The sequence below is a fragment of the Montipora foliosa genome, chromosome 6 (assembly GCF_036669935.1).
Source record: "Montipora foliosa isolate CH-2021 chromosome 6, ASM3666993v2, whole genome shotgun sequence".
Lineage (NCBI taxonomy): Eukaryota > Metazoa > Cnidaria > Anthozoa > Scleractinia > Acroporidae > Montipora > Montipora foliosa.
The window spans coordinates 61,606,356-61,626,355 of record NC_090874.1 but is presented as its reverse complement, the minus strand read 5'-3'; the positions used below and the strand labels follow the sequence as shown (position 1 = coordinate 61,626,355).

At 39.7% G+C, this 20,000-nt stretch overlaps 1 protein-coding gene across 2 annotated transcripts in view; it reads left to right on the top strand.

Moving 5' to 3' along the window:
• LOC138008052 (protein FAM149B1-like) overlaps positions 1-20,000 on the top strand; it is a 35,639-nt gene that overhangs the window by 13,023 nt on the left and 2,616 nt on the right. For both annotated transcript variants that reach the window (XM_068855236.1, XM_068855237.1), the window contains exons 3-20: positions 806-890; positions 1,046-1,103; positions 1,637-1,783; positions 2,288-2,349; positions 3,221-3,314; positions 3,452-3,587; positions 5,177-5,231; positions 5,487-5,596; positions 6,807-6,925; positions 8,651-8,699; positions 10,134-10,234; positions 10,853-10,919; positions 11,038-11,075; positions 11,729-11,800; positions 13,019-13,046; positions 13,138-13,187; positions 17,619-17,679; positions 18,512-18,734. In XM_068855236.1, coding sequence (XP_068711337.1) covers positions 806-890; positions 1,046-1,103; positions 1,637-1,783; positions 2,288-2,349; positions 3,221-3,314; positions 3,452-3,587; positions 5,177-5,231; positions 5,487-5,596; positions 6,807-6,925; positions 8,651-8,699; positions 10,134-10,234; positions 10,853-10,919; positions 11,038-11,075; positions 11,729-11,800; positions 13,019-13,046; positions 13,138-13,187; positions 17,619-17,679; positions 18,512-18,734 — 1,555 coding nt within the window. The remainder of the gene's footprint in view (positions 1-805; positions 891-1,045; positions 1,104-1,636; positions 1,784-2,287; positions 2,350-3,220; positions 3,315-3,451; positions 3,588-5,176; positions 5,232-5,486; positions 5,597-6,806; positions 6,926-8,650; positions 8,700-10,133; positions 10,235-10,852; positions 10,920-11,037; positions 11,076-11,728; positions 11,801-13,018; positions 13,047-13,137; positions 13,188-17,618; positions 17,680-18,511; positions 18,735-20,000) is intronic.

Genomic DNA, 20,000 nt, shown 5'->3' with positions numbered 1-20,000 from the left:
ATGAGTAAAATCGTTTAGCATTAGACAGAAAAATCTGTTAAATCTCACTCCTAGGGGTCAATGGGGTAATGGAGGAAATCAAGGATTTCAATAAACCAAAACTTTTTTGGTAGGTTTTTCTCTTATTCAGTACTTCTCTAGGGCAAAACCAAGCCATGTTGTATGCATGTACATGTACCAACCAACCACCCCCCCCACTATTACTACAATAGACCTTTTCTCAGTGAGATCCCCTTAATTGAAAATTAGGTAAACAGCATGTCAAGCACAGTTACTGTAATAAGGAGCTAATAACCCATTGAACAGATCTTACTCTGTCTAACGCCGGACAATTTTATTCATCATTGGGGTCTCCTAAGGCACCTACTGGGGACTGTCCCCTGTGTCCTTCTGGAGGATGGGGTGGGGGGGGGGGGACATTAGGGAAAAACTGTGATGCATTTGCAGGGTAGTACTTGGGGTATGCATCATTTTCTTATTTCATGTCACAAAGTTAATGGCACTGGACAAAAATTCTTTGAACACATGTACATCAGTGCAAGCTATTTGTGACATCAGATGTAGAGTAGACCTAAAACAGCAGGTACATGTATTTGGAAATGAACCAAACTTTAGATTAGATTTTCCATCCTCAGAAGGAGACAGACACTCATTAGACAAGGATTAGAGAAGAGTGTAAGAATGGTCACCAGTTATCCTAGAAATTAGATCAATTTAAAGTAAAACTTTTGGGGTTAGAGACACTGTAAATATCCTGGTTTGTTTTGTACATACCCTGTTTTTGTTTTTTATTACATATTTAAAGGAATTTGATCGCCAGGCTTCAGCTACAGTAAAGCGAATGTTTGATGAGATTGATGGAATGCTTTTTGAAGGAAAACCCTTCAAAGGTAGGTTTGTGAAAAAAAATGTTCTTCTTCATGTACGATGTACGTCAAAGTGTTTACATGTAGATCATTGGTTTTGAAATGAAAGAAAAAACAATGAGCATTCTTGTGTACTGTAGGTTCTGCAGAATAATGATTCATGTTTTACTTCATTTCAGGAAGTACCCAGTTGTTGTCTGAATGTGAAGAGTGGTTCCAACAGTTTCCACACTTACGGTAAAAAATAACCAATGTATGTTTAGTTGCAGCAATAACTTAGAATACATTTATTTTGATGATCAAAAAGAGCTGAGGAAACAAGAAAAACGGAAGAAGAAATCAGTTCAAAATAATTATTTCATGTTTGATTCTTTGTGTACAAAAATTATTGTGCAGTTTTGCCCATCAAATGTTTTCTTTTTCTTCTCATCCAGGTGCCCTTCTACTTTCTGCAATGTTTGTTAATCAATAACTAATAACTTGTCTGGGAGAAATGGTTTTTATTTACTTAGACGATCCTCCACCCTACCTCCAAAGTGTAGAAATTAAGTTACAGTGTTGAATTTTATGAGAAATTAATCAATAAGAAAACGATTATGAAAGAGACTTCAAAGGATATGTTACAATTTATTTGTTTTTGTTTCCCTAAAAAGTTGCAAATAAAGAATAACAAAATATAAAAAAAAAATGAAAATTACTGTGAAGGCAAAATTATCCAGTCTGTTTGCAATGAGCTCCCAAATATACCTGCTCTTTACCTTGGCTTATAGCATCTGTGGTTGTCAACTGTTAACATCCAATGATGATGGTACTCAGCTTATCCCAGTTCCAGTGGAAGACTCATTGGACTATGGTCAGAGGCCACCAACACCAGTACTAGAAGATGTTGAGGAATTTGGAGCTTTTGACTCTCAGGGGTAAAAACCTTTAATTCCAAGAACAGTCTTAAAGGTCCCTTTATGTTAAGAATTTTCCACTGATTTGAAATCAGAGTGAATTGATTCAACACCTATTTGTTTATATACATGTACGCTACTTAGGGTATTTCTTGGCGACATAATTATATTTGCTTCATTGAAGAAGCGCTGATGGTCTCTGTTGTTTAAGGTTCTCAGCAAAATTGTTGGATTGTTCAGTAGACCTTTTTGTTGTAAAGTCAAGCAGTGTGAATTCAAGGAGTGAACAGTACTTGAAATACAGTATTCCATGTATAAATTGCTGTAACACTGTTCTGATGACAAATTTCCAAGTCTTGAACATTACTTGAGCTGGCACAACGTTTTAATGTGGGAGGGCTATTTGGAGGTCTCTATTTAAAGTTGAAGAATAAAGCTGGGCTAGAAATTGTGGAATCATAGTAAATCAACAGTCAAAACTTGCTTCCCTTTTTACTGAAATGATTTTATTTTGTGTCTTTGCAGTCTTTGTATAACAGGATTTCATCTTGATCCACTGCCAGAACCTTTAGGATCATATCTGGATGGTAAGAGATCCAGTGGAGTGCCTTATCATTTCTATTAAAACACAGAATTAAACAAAAATTACCAGACATATTTCTCAACTTCACAAGAATGAAAATGAAGGGAGAATTTCTGGGGAAAACATGCATCTTTGTGCTGTAAGTTTTTTATCATTTCAAAAAGCATGTGTAATGTTCCAGACCAATACCATTCATAGTACATGTAATTTCACCCAAAATCCATGTGACTACCTCTACTTTGGAGTTTGCGCATAATTTATGTACGTGTCACAGGTCAAATTTTATCTTTATAATTTATATAAGTAATTTTTTCAACCCAGGTTACAGTTTGGAAACTTGGTTTGTTTTAAATCAAACCAGGAAACTTTTCCTTCCTTCTCGTAGGGGCGATTTTCTTTGTGGGGTATTGCCAAAAATAAGGGCTTTTTTGAAATGCTCATCCTTAAACCCTTTTAAGTTCTGAGCAATCGAGTCAGTGTCTTCTGTAAGAGTATCCAAATACTCACAAAATAATGTTAACTGGGAAAAGATGAAGACATAAATTTTAGACAAAAAGTACACTGTAAGAAAAAATCTTCAAGGTTGGAATAAGAAAATCCTTTGCATTTGAATCAGGATGTACCAGTGTTTATCCTTTTGCCCTTTGTCCTTTGCCTATAATCTAATCTACATTTTAATAGTTATTTATCATAAAATTATTTTAGTTTATTGTAATAATTATTTTACATCATAATTTATAATTATGAATAATATATGATAATAATATTTATAATACAATAATTATGCATTTTAAAATTATATAAATTATTGTAACTGTACAAATTACATTAATAATTATTGTAACAGTGCATATTATTACCTTGATACAATGTAGATGACCTGGATGATTATTATGCTGAGTTTGAGGAGGAAGTTCTTGCTGAAGATGGTGAAGTGGAGGAGTACTTTGGTTATGATCACTCTGCTGTGTGAGTTTTGTCTTTTCTTTAACAAAGTTTAAATTGAATATATATTTTTTGAAATTTAGAGGCTGGTAATTTCTACTACAATGTCATGTACAAACTGTTTTTGCAAGTTAGTTAAGAACTTTAATTTTTCCTTTTAGAGAGGAGGAGGGGCTGGAATCCAGAGCAGGAAATAGGTACCGTCGTCTGCAGAGGAGAGGATACCCTCCTGTGACTCCAAATGCATGTGCTAAGGATGCTGTGGTTAGTCATTTGTTTGATCAAGCATGGGGAGAGGTAAGCCTTTGTTATCTTTTTATGTTATAATACAGGGCAAGGGCATGGGCAGGAGCTTGGGCTTGATGAATTATTGCCCTTACCAAGTCATTGAAGAGCTATTACTACTGCTGCTACTACTACTACTACTACTACTACTACTGCTGCTGCTGCTGCTGCTGCTGCTGCTGCTGCTGCTGCTGCTGCTGCTGCTGCTGCTGCTGCTGCTGCTAATAATCATAACAATTAGTATCGCCCAACTAGTGGACTAATGCAAATTGGCTATTCAACTAGAGGACCATTAGTTATAGTCCTCGAGTAATGAAAAGTGTGAGGTTTTCTTTCGTTTTATTCCCAAATAGATGCTTCTTCAACTTGCATTTGCTAACTTTATTAATGCCTTTTCGGTCTGACCAGTTGGGTGATACTAAAACAATTAGATCCTTCGCCCTTAAGGGCCATGGGTCAATAGCCTATTTGGTTTCGCTTCATGGGCTAATTGTTAATAATAATAATAATAATAATAATAATAATAATGATGATGATGATAATGATGATGATGATTATGATAATAATAATAATAATAATAATAATATCCCATCATCATTGTCATCGTCATTATCATGATCCTACTTTACTTGCACATGTACATCTATCTACAATTACCAAGTAAAATTGATTGGCCTTGACTGTATTTGAAACTGAACAACCAATTTATTGATGGTTTAATGTTTTGAAAGTCAGTTTATCCCAAGGGAAACGGTAGTAACGGTAAACTCAATAATTGACAACCACAAACAACAAACAGCAAATTTCAATTGTCAAAAGAGGGATAAAATTTCTCCGGAAGACAAAACACTGCAACTAACCAAAAGCCAAAAAAATATCACCAAAAAGAGTGGCACACATCATTGTGCTTGCGACGTCCTTTTATAAATTTAAAATGTCCGCGAGTGTGCGTGCGCAATAATCACGCGTCACGTAAGAGTCACGCAATGTCTTCTTAAAATCTGTGATGTTTGAACATGTACATGTACTTTTGTCCGATATTAATTTTTAGACTAGGCACCCTCCCTTAGGTTCACAGGGCATGGAAATGAATCTAATATGAGGTTTGATTGAGATGAGAGAAAGCACAAGGCGTGAGTTTCAGGAGATTTGACGGACATGTGTATTATGATAAGTAGGAGTTTGTTGTTTCTGACAACTTTATTTCAACCAGCACCTAAAACCTTAACTTCAGCGACTAGGTCAATGCTACAACTTCAACAACAGAATAATATTGATCATCCTTCCTCCCTGGTCTCTTTGCAAGACAAATTAGGAATTACTCGTTTAGGGGGACTTTTTCACACAGCTTCCTTGTTTTTCATGTAAATCATAGATGCATTCTTCTTCAGGAGCTCGACCAAAACGCTTTTGGTTTCACCTGTTTTGCAAGCTTCGTTTTTCTTTCGTGACAGACTTCTAAACACTGTGACATCTTATGTACCCATACCATCCCAGGATACCCCTCCTCTAGCATATTCAAATCCCGAGCTCCCTTTGTTGTACAGTTGGCAATTATTTGTTAATTGGTCGATCAGTTTTGACTTTTTCCGTTTTTTCAGGTGGTGTTATGGCTAAGAGATTTATTGAGCTTGCACTCACGGAAGGTGTTACGAGGTACATAGCAGATGCCAGGTCGTGTGTGTTTATAGAAGAGGCACAACCAATGTTACATTGCATGTTCACAGTCACAACTTTTTAGTCTCCTTCCTTTAAAGTAATTCCCCACTGTCTGAACACCACTACACCAGTTTCAAACTTCCTACTATTGTGACAAAAGAAATATTATGGCTTTGTTGCTTTTTTGTCAGGGTTGCAAATTTAACATTTCTAAATGAACAGAACTCATTGTCAGTTTTGCTTTCCTTTCAGATAAGCCTCATTTCCTGGCTGATGTAGTGGGGTCATCAGATAGAATAATTGAAAGTCCTCTTCGACCTTTCTCCCAAAGTGTTATGTCCAGAAGTCATTTCCCTTCACAGGTAAGGTCCATGCAGTAGATTTTGGTAATATACAGCAGGTCCCTCAGAGAGAGTGGTCACCCATTTAAGCAATAGAGGATGTTTTCTGTGTTTCAACAGCCTCATCTAAACAGGAGGGGGAGTTGGGAGAATTCGCGAGTTATGCAAACCCGAGACGCAGTTGAGGGTTTGCATATCTGTCGAGAATTCTCCCAACTCCCCCTCCTGTTTAGTTTAGTCTTTGGAAACACGGAAAAAAAGTCCTCTGTTGCTTTTATAAAATATTTCCCAAAGATAATTCGACAGATGAAGGAAAATGCTGGTTTTTATACTTCTTGATTGAAACAGATTTTCTTGATACACGCTCATATTTCCTACCAGCCAATCAAAACGTGCGTCTGACAACACTTAAGCAATCAAAATTCGTGTGATGTCACAGCCGTGTTTCCATACTCTCATCTAAACACAGCTATCGACCAATGAGAGTGCGCGCACTATCGTAATTGTTTTATGAATAATTCATAGTGACTTTGAAGTCTGTATAGCAGAGAAAAAAGTGTGGAAACCCAACTTTTAATCGTTGACAGTGACATTTAAGAGAATTCCCATAAAGGCGCTGTTACACTGATCAATTTTTTGTGCAACTTGTCTCGCAACGCCATTGCGAGGCAAGTTGCACGAATCATTTCCCGATGTAACATACCTTGCAACGGCCATAAACGTGGCGAGACCGTTTGCAGAAACTTGATTTCATATCCGCAGTTCGATGTATAATTATGTACATTGTATGATTCATTTCATATATCATTTCGTTAATTGATTCATTCATCACGGGAAAATAAGAACCCACAAATGACCAGCTCCCAACATCAGTGGCTTCATAGTTCAGTTGGTTAGAGCGTCGTACCGGCATCCCTTGGTCACGGGTTCAAATCCCGTTGAAGTCCTGAATATTTCAGGCTTCTCTACGCAATTGCTTACGTGGCGTTCATAATTGCGATGATCATAGCTTCACTTGAAGTCAAATTATTCTTTCAAAGTTGTGGACGACATCGAGGAGATCCGTGCAGGGAGGTTTTAAAACAAGGAAACCTCTACCAAAGTATGCCGCTCCTTTGTGAGAAAAAAAAATAACGCTATATTACGATTGCCATTGCCAACAACAGTTTGAATTCACATCGCTTCAGATGTCATTTATTTAACACATACGTTTGTATTTTTACTTAAATAGATAAGGCTGAGGACTTCGTCAAGTCTCAATCCTCCCTTGGATCCTAACAGTTTGATTCATGCAATAAAAATCCAGTCGGCACATTTGAACCAAAGAGCGCCTTCTGCTTCAGTCTCTCAGTAAGTTTAAGGGCTTGAACTAGGGAAACGAGGAATACTTTAAGGCTTACCTTTGATCGAGTTTTCTCGTTAGTCGTAGTTTAACCTTTGCTGTACACGTGCCCATTTAGGTTGGCGAAGGATTTTTTTAGGGGAGGGGGAGGGGAGATATGCTCTCCAGGTTTTACCCTGTTTGCAGTTTTTCTATGTTAAATGCTAAAAATGGGTTTCTGGGTTTTACCTTCAACTACTGATTTTCGTATGAGGTGTGTAGTTAACACGACCAATTCAATTAAATTACTTTCACTAAGTGCAGTTGAGTTAAAAATAATTTTATTTATGAAATGAATATTTCCACCAAAGCAAACATTTGACCATCTTCATTTTGTGTCATTCGTTCCGAAGTTTCATAAAGTTAGGGTTGCAGTTCTTTTCCTAGAATAGCTGTATCAGAGGCCTTTCTTTCTTAGGTTTTTTTTTTGTCTTAACAACCCAGAAGAAAAGAGATCTCTGCCCGTAACGTTTTTGAAACAGTAGAGAAATCTAGCAACGGTTTGCCGTGAAACGGCAAATGGCAAACGACAGGCTACTGCTTGCCACAAAGAGTATGAAAGTTCTCTTATTCTGACTTGGCTCTCTCTCATCACCAATACTGTAGATGAGCTTGGGAAATGGTGCCGTCGAAGGTTGGTGGGGCCCCCACGAAAATGCAAGGCGTCGCAGGGTGGTTTCCATGGGTGGGTGGCAACCCTGTGAGCGGGAACCAGCTCTGCAAGCAGCCACCAATCAGCACAGTCACACTGAAGGAACCTCAGTGGATATACTTGCCTAACCCGATACTTACTTTGGCCCGACTCCTATGAGGGGTGGGAAGGGCTGGGCAGGGCTGGGCACTAAGTTTCCAAAGCAGTGATCTGCAAAGATCAGCAGAGCAAGCAACCGCAAATATGGCGACTAAGGCTCACACGCAAGCACATAACAATGGAAGCCCCTTCGGCCTCCCCTCCCCGCAGCTCATGAACATTTGTTGAGAAGACCGCTGGGTACATTGACTCCAGATTAACCTACAATCATGGACAAAAGTGTTGGGAAGGTAGCTTCATTTTACAGATAACCCCCTCCCCCTTTTCAATGTTGGATTTTCGAGGGAAAAAAAACGGCGACTTTTCTTACCTGAAGACCTCCAATACAAGAGCATGGTATTTCCCAAGTACTTCAGGCAATAGTAAGAAAAATCGAATTAGGTGTGAAGTGAAGTGATGCCCGCAACTTTCCCAACAACTTTTGACCAGGATTGTAGCTTGAATTGCATTTGGCCACATTTTAAGGAGTTCCTTGATGTGGGAGTGAGGTGAAATCAAACAAAGTCCTTTGATTTTTGGTAAAACGCAAATTTAAGCCTTGCGTTTGCCGTTTGCCGTAAATTCGTTGCTAAATCTCTCGAGTGATGAGCTTGTGCCATGGTTACTCGCGACCAAACCATTATTAATTTAGGATGTCGTGTTCTGTGTGGGCTTACTCAGTGACAGTGGAATTATTGCCGTCAGGAAATAGACGTCACACAGTGGGCTCAACGCACGGTCAGCAAGCATCAAAAACAACTACTAGCCCTTGATTCCCTTGAAGGGGCCCCCCAGGAATGAGTGAAATCGTCTGGCGTTTAAGGTAGCCAGATATAATCCGTAAGTACTACTCATAAGGGTGACAGGGGTAGCATAATTGAAACATGTCCTCTTTCGTTTACAGTTATCCAAACAGTGTTTTGGAAAGCAGAGAAGGAACACCCTACCACCCGGTATGTTTGTCAGTAATAGTGTGCATGGAGACTAGCATCTCAAGCATATTTTAACTCGCTTCATTGTCGTTGTGGGAAGCGCGATGGCCTCATGTTCAGTGTGCTCGACTCCGGATCTAGTGGTCCGGGTTCGGGTCCTGTGGCCCGTTTCTCGAAAGTCCCGAAAACTTTTCGGGCCCGGAAAGCCATTTGTGAAACTGCCAACCGCTTGTTTTGGAAAGCCGATCTTTTAACATGTTTTTAAGGTAACAAAAAGAAATAGAACTGTGTAGTTTGACGACTTGAATCCTCTCCGTTCTCGAGATACAAAGGGAATTGTGACACCCGGAAATGGCCCGTAAAGTTTCGGGACTTTCGAGAAACGGGCCTCTGGCCCGGGACATTGTGTTGTGTTTCTGGGCAAGACACTTTACTCTCACGGTGCCTCTCTCCACCCAGGTGTATAAATGGTACCGGCGAATCCAATGCTGGGGGTAACCCTGCGATGGACTGGCATCCCATCCAGGAGGGAGTAGAAATACTCCTAGTCGCTTCATGCTACAGAAACCGGAGATAAGCGCCGGCCTGATGGGCCTTCTAGGCTCGTAGCAGACTTTACCGTTACCTCTTTGTCTCGTTAATTTGTGGAACTGCCCTAGACCTTATTCATAAATGGTGCATGTTTCATTATTCTTTTGCTAATGTGCAAGGTAGCCTACCAAGCCTCAATTTAGAGCAAGAATTCTTTTCAATTCACAATTTGGTATCGAGACTTGGTAGGTTAATTTGCACTTAGACAAAGGAATTATAAATTGACCGCCATTTATGAATAAGGTCTATAGCGTCGAGTCGATTGACAATAACTCAAAGTGGTGAAATTAAAAAACAAGCCAACACAAAACGTTACAGAGTGAACTCAAGCGATACAAAAAAACCCGACGCATCTGTTTTGAAGCTGGGAACTGGTGAACCATGCGTTGGTGTAGACAATCTGCTCTTAGAGCGAAACTGCTATGAAAGCGAATGGAAAAAAAACTGAACTGGAAAGCGACTTGAGCAAAACCTTAAATACTGGCAAAGAAAGCGGTTGTATTAAACTGACACATTTAAGGGTCCCCATTGACGATAAAATCATCTTGCGTTAGACAGAGTAAAATCTACAAGTCTCACTCCCAGGAGGGAGGAATGGGTTAACTAACCCACTCCTCCATAGACCATTTTGCAGATACGGCGGCCATTTTGATTTGTATTGTTTCAAATAGCTATTATGGGATGCCCAGGGGGCAAATGCATATTAATTTGCCCCCTGAGCATTCCATAATGTCCTTCGAAACAATAGAAATCAAAATGGCCGCCGTTTCTGCAAAAAGGTCTATGGCTTAAAGTTGGGCCTCATTTGTAGAACTGAGGCCAGTACACTCAATTCTGAAATCACGTGTCTTTTTTGTCTTTCAGCCTCGTCCAGAGTCAAGTTTCACTGTGGCTTCAAGGTCAACGGCGAGACTTGGTGTCCTTAGCTCCGAAACGTTCATGCACAAGAGAACGGTGAAAACAAGGTAGGTAGCTTTATTACACCTTGCCTGTGGGTTCGATTATACTTAGTTCACAGGGATCCTAAAGGAACTGTTGTGTAAAATAAGTGCTAGATTTTTTTCTTCAGACTAGCAGTACAAGTTTTTTTCTCATGAGTTAATTTCTGGGAGCGAGTGTGTACGAGTTCATAAGCAGTGGTTCTTTTAAGCTTGTGCCCAAAGATCATTGAAGTCTTTAGTTGTATCAGGATTTTGCCGACCACCTCTTGGGGGGTTGCTTTTAAGACATCTTATGATCATGACAAGGTTCTTCATCTCCGTCCACTGCAATGGTAGCCCCAATTCGCTCTGACAATTAAAGGGCTAACGCTCGAAACGTACACTCACTTGAAAGGCCTTCTTTCATTAAGATAGCCTGTTGAATTGTGGAAAGATATCTTTTTGACTATAAACATACTAAGTATCAATTGCTTGTTATCGATGGCAACCTTAAACCTTGAGTGGCATCCAGGAGACAGGTCTTATCTCCGTCCACTGTTGTGTTAATGAACTCATCTTAAAAGCGAATCGTCTTCATCTTGTTCGTTCAGTGGGAATATTTTGGCCGCCTTCTAAAGTTGTTGACGTGCATTTTTTCCCTAGAAACCTACCAAGTCTCGCTCGCTTGACGCACTTGGAGAGCATTAAACCAAGGACTCCCAGTGCACCGGTATGTAGTAGAAACTAAGATCCTGTGCTTTTGATCAATTGTGGTCGTTTTGCCCACAAGTCGTTTGCTTGAAAGGCGTTTTGCCCTCATTGAAGTCAGTTGTTTTCTTTTGTCGTAGGATGATTTTATGGACGACATTGTTCAAGGAAAGAAATTGTAAGTTTCATGGTAAATAGTCAATTAGCATAACGGAAATTGAATTTTAAAAAACCTTTTTTCCACGTAATGGACGCTTGAATTGCATCAAACAGAATTGCACCAAAAGCAAGTACTCTCAAAAACGAAGACACGTAATATAAAAGGAGGTACCTTTACTGCTCCTGCGAATCATTTGCCAATCAACCGTGGATGCGTAGAGAATTCGTTGTCATATTTCATATGACGCGGTTTGATTTGTTTTTTTGAAAATGCTAAATCACTTTTATCGTCACGGAAAGATCCTTCACGAGTTTTGTCTCTGTTTTGCCGTGACTGGGGGCTATCAAGACTTTCATATAGTTTACCGGTCTAAAATGGCGCGACTGGTGATCATCAAGTTGAATGATCACCCGTGATTGTCTAAATTCGAGCAAAAGCGTTGGCGCAGTAACTCCTTTCCGAGTGCATCTTTGTGTTGAAAATCATAAGCCGCCTTGCTTATTCGTTACTTTTGCTGAATTTAAGCCAATGTAGAAGTGCTTAGGTTTAAATTGAAACTGTTGAAAAGTTGTACGTTATTTTTTCGTTTTTTTTTTTGGTATCCTCTGTTTTTCCAGTTAATCATCTTGATAAGCATTCATCAACATCGTCTGCTTTCTCCTCTCCGTTAGATTAACATCCACTGATAAAGGCAGGCTCCAATCACCACCACATGGACTTGCGAACTCTCCTGCTCCTTACATGTGAGTACAGTGAACTGTAGAAATGGCGGCCGAAAATTCAAATAAGTTGAAATTTTTTAAAACCGTTAAGAACACCTTTACTTTAGTAACCCTGCAATCGGCATATCAGGTGTAATATCAGCTGACGAAATGTAAAGTGAAAAGTGTAAAATTTACAGACGTTTGTATGTTTGGGGGTATGGCGTATACCCCTGGTCATACAAACGTCAGTAAATTTGTCAAATCTCAACTTATATTTTCTTAGCTGATATAGCACCTAATACGCTGAAACTTTGCAGGGTTACTTAAGTAAAGGTGCTGTTTCTATTTCTGGTATCAGTTTTTCATTCAGTTCAATTTTAACTCATTTAAATCCGTTTCCGCCATTTTGGGGAAGGGTCTTTTGTCTATTTATTGATTTCCTCTTTCACTTTCTAGCGCGAGTATAGTTTTCGCACGAGGTTCAAACACTGCCGTAATTCAAGGGTTTTTGAAGATTTCATGTAATTATCCGCATTTCCTGATATCTCTTTATAATATCACTTGCTTGCGGACGGAAGACAAACCGCCCTAATGATATTATATCTTTATTTTTTGTTTAATTTACGAACGAATCATTAATCGTAAAAAGTCAGACAAGGTCTGGCTTTTCATTCCATTTTTAGACAAAAAGTGATATCAAAGAAAAAAAAGTAATAACTATTGTAGGAATATAATCCATAATATTAATATTTCTGGTAACAAGTATATGTAATAGGACTAAATGCGGTCCAATTTGGAAATAATTGGATGAGAAAAATTCTGAGGACTGCCAAATTGGACGAGGCCGTCGGTCGAGTCCAATTTAGCAGTCCTCAGAATTTTTTGAATCCAATTTTTTCCAAATTAGACAATAATTTAGTCCTGTTACCTATTAATTATATAGCATCCAAAAACAGATGAACATGGCAAATACAGCAGCATCATGTGTAAACGTTCAAATTAGAGAAGCCAGCAGTTTGATAGCAGTGATAATAGCTGCAACCTGATTGGCCAATACTCGGTTCCTTTATTTATCTTGACATTTGATTGTTTGTTTAAAGCTGAAGCAAACGTTCCAGTAAAAACTATTCAATCTTTTTTTTTTAATTTGGGCAGTTGGCAAAAATTAATAAAAAATAGATCTGTTGACAATATTGGATTTTGATGCAGCTATATAATTATGACCGCCAATGAATTGCTCTCAATTTTTCTCTCTAGGGTTAGAAATAATGTTCTTCCTCCACTGGTAAGAAAAATGATTTAAGCTGTTTTAAATTTGCTTTCAAGTCAATCGATTATTTTACTTCTGACTTAGCACCAGTTTGGTTTGTTTACAGAAAAGTGGACCGAATCGCGCATCAAGTGCGGCGACGGAAAATTCCACAAGGTGAGACGAAGTGTTTCTTTTTGTTTTTTTTTTTTGTAATTGAAACAAAAGGATTTAGAGCGAGTTTCACTCGAGTGTCGTGAACCAAAACCAAAGTAATTACTTTGGCCAATCAAAAAGGACGGAGACAATCCAGTAAACTAATGACAAATCGAAGTAATTACACGTAGCCGCCAAAAAGCGCGGGAAAATGTGCACGCGCGAGATTGGTTTTGGTTTCACTTCTGATTGGTTGAAAAAGTGGCGCGAGAACTTTGAACCAATCACTAAGTGAAAAAGCCATTCGCTAATTACTTTCGACACTCAATTGAAAACCGCCCTAATGACTTTTCAAATAGTCTGGCTATGACAGGTACAAAAGGATTCCAAGATATCGATCACTCTGGCCAACCAGCACCCACGCAGACAACCACATGAGCCAATCACAGCGCGGAAAACATACATGAAACCGGCGACTGGCACTGAAAAACACGTTTTTTGTTTTGGGTTTTACTTCTGATTGGTTGAGATGTGGCGCGAGACGTTTTAGTAGTAGTATCGCCCAGTAACGCAAACGAAGCAGTCGCCAAGGGAGTTACTTCCGATGACACTCGATTGAAAAGTCTAAGCATGACTTAAAGGCTAAAAAAAAAACAGGTCGGCCATGAAAAAGAGTTTTGAGTGTACAGCCTGTAATCGATGCTAAGCAGGCCACTAGTCTGTCTAAGTACTTTTAATACTATGATAATTGATGATCGATATATGATATTTTGTCGATATTAAGTTTGTGAGTTTTCAAACATAGTTTTAAGTGTCCATAATATTCGCTCAGTAAAAATGACTAGTATTTATAATGCTAAAAATTCTTTAAAAAGTAAAAAACCGAAACTTGTTCGGCCTTAAGCCATCTTCAGCAGTTGAAGATGGCTTAACGCCGAAAAAAAATACTAGTCATAGTTTCAAGTATTGTCAGGAGCCCATCTGGAGCGTGCAACTTCCATACAGCGTCTGTGAAACAGCGTTTTCACAATTAGGTTTATTTTTAGACTAGCCCTTCCCGCGAATTAGGTCAAAAAACAAAGGCAGTTCCGGTTCGGAGACCCTATGAGGTCAGCTTAATTTCTTGTAATTGGTCATCGGGCTCCTGTGGGAGTTTCATTCGCGGGAAATTCAATCTAAAAATAAATCGGTCTGTGAAAACGCCGTTACACGAATACAGTAGAGTTGTAGGCTCCGGGTCATGGATTCCTGGTATTGTTAAGTCTCTGTGACAATGTATGCCTTGTTAAGATTTCAGATAATCTTAGTTATGAACATGATTAATGCAGAGGAAAGAGGTGATCCTCGCACTCATCTGGGAAATTTAAGCAATTGTCTCTTATACACAGACTTAACTGATTAGAGTGTAATGTGAAGTGCTAATTATCTAACCCATATGAACCATGTGAGCGTTAGCCCTACTGATGGAAATAGGTCCACACAAGGACAGAGAAAAACTCTGACCAGCTGGGGCCCGTTTCTCGGAAGTTCCGAAAACTTTTCGGGCCCGAAAAATCGTTTGTGAAACTGCCAACCGCTTGTTTTGGAAAGCCGATCATTTAACATGTTCTCAAGCCAACTAAAAGAAACATGTCTGTGGAGTTTGACGACTTAAATCCCCTCCGTTCTTGAGATACAAAGGGAATTGTGACACCCGGAGAACGCCCGAAAAGTTTCGGGACTTTCGAGAAACGGGCCCCAGGGTGGGAATTGAACCCACGACCCTCGGGTTAGATCACCGCTGCTCTACCGACTGAGCTACAAGGTCTTCCCTCCTAGTCTCATATAGACACCTGGCAATTTCAGGCTGCTTCAACGGGATTCGAACCCATGACCTCTGCGATGCGGAGCGGGTCAATTTGTTGGGCTCAAGTGTTCCCGTGAAAAGAATGATGAAGGAAAGAAATGTGTGTTTCTATCTTCTGTTTATAACCTCACTTCAAACATACATGTCTGACATCCATCACTAATGCAGTAACGAAAGGAAATCCTGAAAAATTAACAAATCGAAAGTGGTTCAGTGTTGTCTGTTCTCTTATCGACAACGATATTCGTCATCACAGTGGTCAAAATGTTGTGCGCCGAGTGAGTCCACAACAAATTTTGACCACTGTAATGACGAATATCGTCGTCGATAAGAGTACAGACAACGCTGAACCACCTTCCATTTGTTTTTTACCACAATATTCAACGCCAAAGAAAGTTCTTATTTCAGAGCGCGACCAAAATCATGACACGAATTAAGAACAAGCGTTGTCTATAAGTTTCTCGCATTATGATTGGTTTATTTCCCAAAATAGGCGTTCCTGATTGGCTATTACATTGCGTGACAAATTGACGCGAGCATGACGCGTACAGCATTGTCTAGACTGTTATCGACAACGGAAAATTAGCCAATCAGGTTGCGAGATTACAAGCAATTGTGGTAAAATTCAGTTTTGAACGACAGTAGACCCCACGACCTCGCCGTCCGTCACGGGTGCAAGTGGGGACCTTAAGCAGGGGCGACGACGACGGCCCGGAGAACGCTACAAAACAATAGGTTTAATTAGTAAAAGCAATAGTTCTGCATGTCCGGCACGTGCGTTTTAAATGTTGATACATTTCTTTGCCGTTCACGTCTTGACAGCGACGTGAAATGAACAAATTTGAGGTCATATGGAGGATACGGGCACCTGACGATGACTTTTCAATTTTTTCCGTAAATATCCACACAGTTCACACCAATTTCATTCCTGGAATGTTGGTACACACTTTTCATGCCCAACGACTTCGAGTAATTGCAAAATTATTACAGTAACGGGAAATAATAGTTTTAGACAACGTTCTCGTGGCCGTCGTGGTCGTCCTTCCCTAACCGTTCATAAGGCGAGAGCTACTGTAATTTGAATTGACCAATCAGAATTCAGTGAGCTGGAAAAAAACTGTGCTATCCGGCGTCACGTCAATTGTTTGCAATTAAAGGGACAGAAACCCATTTTAAAAGAATTTGTAGCAACTGTTTTTGTAAAGTGGTAAAGTGGTGCATTTATATAGCGCCTTTATCACAAACGTCTCAAAGGCGCTTTACAATGATCAATTTACCCCCAGCGGACTGGAAGCATATACAGGCGCAAATTGCAGCCGCTTCTAAGCAGTCCATGCATGCTGGTACTCACTTTACCGACCTCGGAAGGATGGAAAGCTGAGTGAACTTTAGCGGGAAAGAAGGTCGCCAAATATTCCAGTCTCGGCAGAACCGGGAATGGAACCCGGGACCTTAGGGTTGGAAGGCAGAGATCTTACCACTGCGAAATAATCAAGCTTTGGTGCAAAATCTGGGTTGCCAGCGAGCGAGCGGCGGCGATTTGAACGTCAGCTGTTGTGCTTTGGCTGTTATTTGCGCTTTTTTCTAACTATTTTAAGACGAATTCAGTCTGGTATTTTCGAATCAAGTGTAAGAAGACGTTAAAACTGTATTGATAATGTATTTATTTCTGTTAACTTCGAGAAAAAAGACTTTGTTGGTGTCCTTTAGACAGGGTAGATCGACCACAACGTCGTTTACCTAAAGAAATGCACCGTTTCCGGTGAAAGGGCAGATGAGTGACAGGATTTCATAGTTTTGCCTGCCGCGCGCACTGCGCGCGCGAGTTCCGTATGTACGGAAGGTCCCTAAGGTTGAAATCCCGTTCAGGCTTTCCTTCCGTTAGTGCTTAAGTAACGGTTATAACAGCGATGATCTGAACTCTAAACATGCGTCTGTCACATGTATTGGTTGCTTTCACACAAGAAGGCGAACAAATCTTTTAAACGTACAAATCCCGCTACAGTTCGATTGACCGACTGATGTGAAGTCAAGACAACCAATTCCGCTAGTGTTGTCCGACCTAAAAAAAAAAACGGACAATGGCCCGACAAACTGCATAAGTTTGAGCGCATGAGGACTTTCACTAGGTATGGCTTGGTTACCGAACCTTTCGTGCCAACCTTTTTTTCTCCTACCATATTGAAAACTTCCCGTAGACCATCGATAGTTTGATGTTTCGTTTCCTCGATGTGCTTATTTGTCGATTTGTTCGTCTGACATGAATTTTATGTTGGACTTATGTCGACTTGTTCGTCTAGACGGGCAAATCGTCTTCCTAGACGGAAAATTTTCAGACGACCAGGTTGTCTAAAAAGTTGTTCGTCCCGTTTTTAATTCAGACGATTGGTCCATCCAGACTATTTGTTTGTCTTGACCAGCCATTGTCTTTTCATAATACTTGGCTTCTTGGTAGAGCACTCTTTACTAAAAGGATTCCACGATTAAAGCAGGATTGATGATGCTTATTGCCACTTAGAGTATTTTCTTTTCAGTGATTTGCCCGATGATTACTAAATTTTCGTGGTATCTGGAAATTTTTATAACAATGGCGTTTGTCATTGCAGACAATCACATCGAGAAAATGCGAAAGAATCTTCAAGACCCAGTACTACGTATACTCTCAAGGTGAGTGGAATTACAACGCTTGCAAAGCGAGGAATTCTGATCACAACTTGACTACCGAGGCTGGAAAGGTGTTCTCATTACAAGAACTCAAAAGTAATCATTTTTGAAATTTGTACTCGGTTTTGATACCGAATCAGGTTGCCTTGAGGAGCAGGACTGGGCCAGTGGTGAGAGCACTCGCCTTCCACCATTGTGGCTCGTGATCAATTCCCGAGTTCGACGCCATATGTAGGTTGAGCTTGTTGGTTCTCTACTCTGCTTCGAGAAGTTTTTTCCCTGGTATTCCGGTTTTCCTTTCTCCTCAAAAACCAACATTTGATTTGTTCTGATTTCAGTTGATTTGTAGTCTCCTTAATTAGTAGAGCACTCGTGCTCGGCTAAATAACCTTGAGACTCATATAAAGTGATTATTGTTATTATTGTTATTATTGTTGTTGTTGTTGTTATTATTATTATTATTATTATTATTATTATTATTATTATTTCAACTGACGTCAATGGTGGCCGCGTTGGTGTACTGAACAATAGCAAAAAAGTCTTTTAGGAATTTGGCTCTATTATTATGCAAAACGCAAGAGACATTTTGCTTTTGTTTTGTACACTAACATAGCCGTCTAATCACCCGAGTGCAAACCAGGAATACGGAACACGAAATCGTTGCTTCGGCTCGATGACCTTATCTGAATTTTCATATGACGTCATTGCGGAATGTCTAAACAAAGAAGCTCTTGGCGTATTTTGTAGCCCAAACTTATCTTCTGAAAATTTAGTCAAAATCAGCTTACAACTTACCCTTATGAGATTAAAACAATTTCATTCCCCCCTTTTGCAGGATGAAGTTCGTATTCGGCGCATGTCAACTGGCGTTGCAAGTGTTTATTCTAGGGGTCAGTCGAGACATGCGCACAGCCCCCTGTCCGGTATCCATGGAGTCAGCATGCCAATAGTTAATCACCCAGCAAGTGAAGCTAATATGGCGGCGACATCGAACAGTAATCAATATGATGGCCGAGGTATCTCGCCTGTCAGCGTGGAGGAGTACGAGGGCTTTAAAAGTTAGTATTTCCTTGCGTTTGATTTCGCATAGTGGCTTGTAGCTTTCTGCTAAATTTTCTCAACAAGTTAAATTAGGCGATCATTTTGCGTCTTTTAACTTCGTGGTTTTTCGTATTTTACCAATATTATTTCAATGCATGGAAGGACAAACTTCACACAGGAATGTCTATTGGACACTGTCCCTTTGATTTCTTATTTGATTATGTGATCTAATCACCATTTAAATATTGGCAAAAAGATGTATTTCTAAATGCGAACAGTTGTAGTTTTTGTGGTTTTCAGCGTTGACCGGCATGGATGACCCATCCAATTTCAGTGGGTGGCCCGGTATCGCTGTGTTTTACAAAACTGTAAGGGAATCTTTCTTGACGTCGTTATTTATATTTTGTTTCATTAGCAAACGAGTTCTCTCACAGAAAGCATCATGCTATTTAACAATTATTCTATGAGCGCCCGTTGGATATGAGATGGTAAATAGCCAACGAGGCGCGTAGCGCCTCGTTGGCTATAACCAGTCTCATATCAAACAAGCGCGAATGGAATAATTGTTTTATTAAATTCCTTAAACTGCAAAAATTTGGAAGTACGAAATACGAGCGAGAAAATCCTAGCGAAATCGAAAAAACTTGATGAAGATGCGATGATGTGTAATACCTTGAGGTCAGACAGACGTAGGCTCATCACAAAAACATTTCTTGCCTTTTCGCGTACTTCGGACCGTACGTCGGAATAGACCATTTTCGAATTCTCACGGCTGGACTGGATCTAGCATGAAATGGAGGCTAATGCGAGCAAATCTTTTCAAATGCAAATTAATTTGCCCGCATTAGCCTCCATTTCATGCTAGATCCAGTCCAACCGTTAGAATACGAAACTGGCCTATTGATCCTAACTTTCCACAAATTTTTTTTTTTCTTTTTTGGCTTTATTCAGAGAGAAATTTCGCTTCCCGATTGCTTACCGCAATCATTTCCCATATAAAATCAAACGAAGGTATAAGAACTGATAACCTAGATTGAGTGAACCAATCAGAGCACAGGAAGTGCATTATCCGAGGGTGAGAATTTAATAATTACGATTATTAAATTCTCAACCTCGGATAATGCATTTCGCGTGCTCTGATTGGTTCACCCAATCTCGGTTATCAGCTCATATACCTTAATTTGACCTTATATGGTAAATGGTTGCGCTAAGCGTTGCTAAACTAAATTTTTTTTTTCGCCGGAAAGCGAAATTTTTCTGTGAATAAAGCCAAAAAAGAGAAG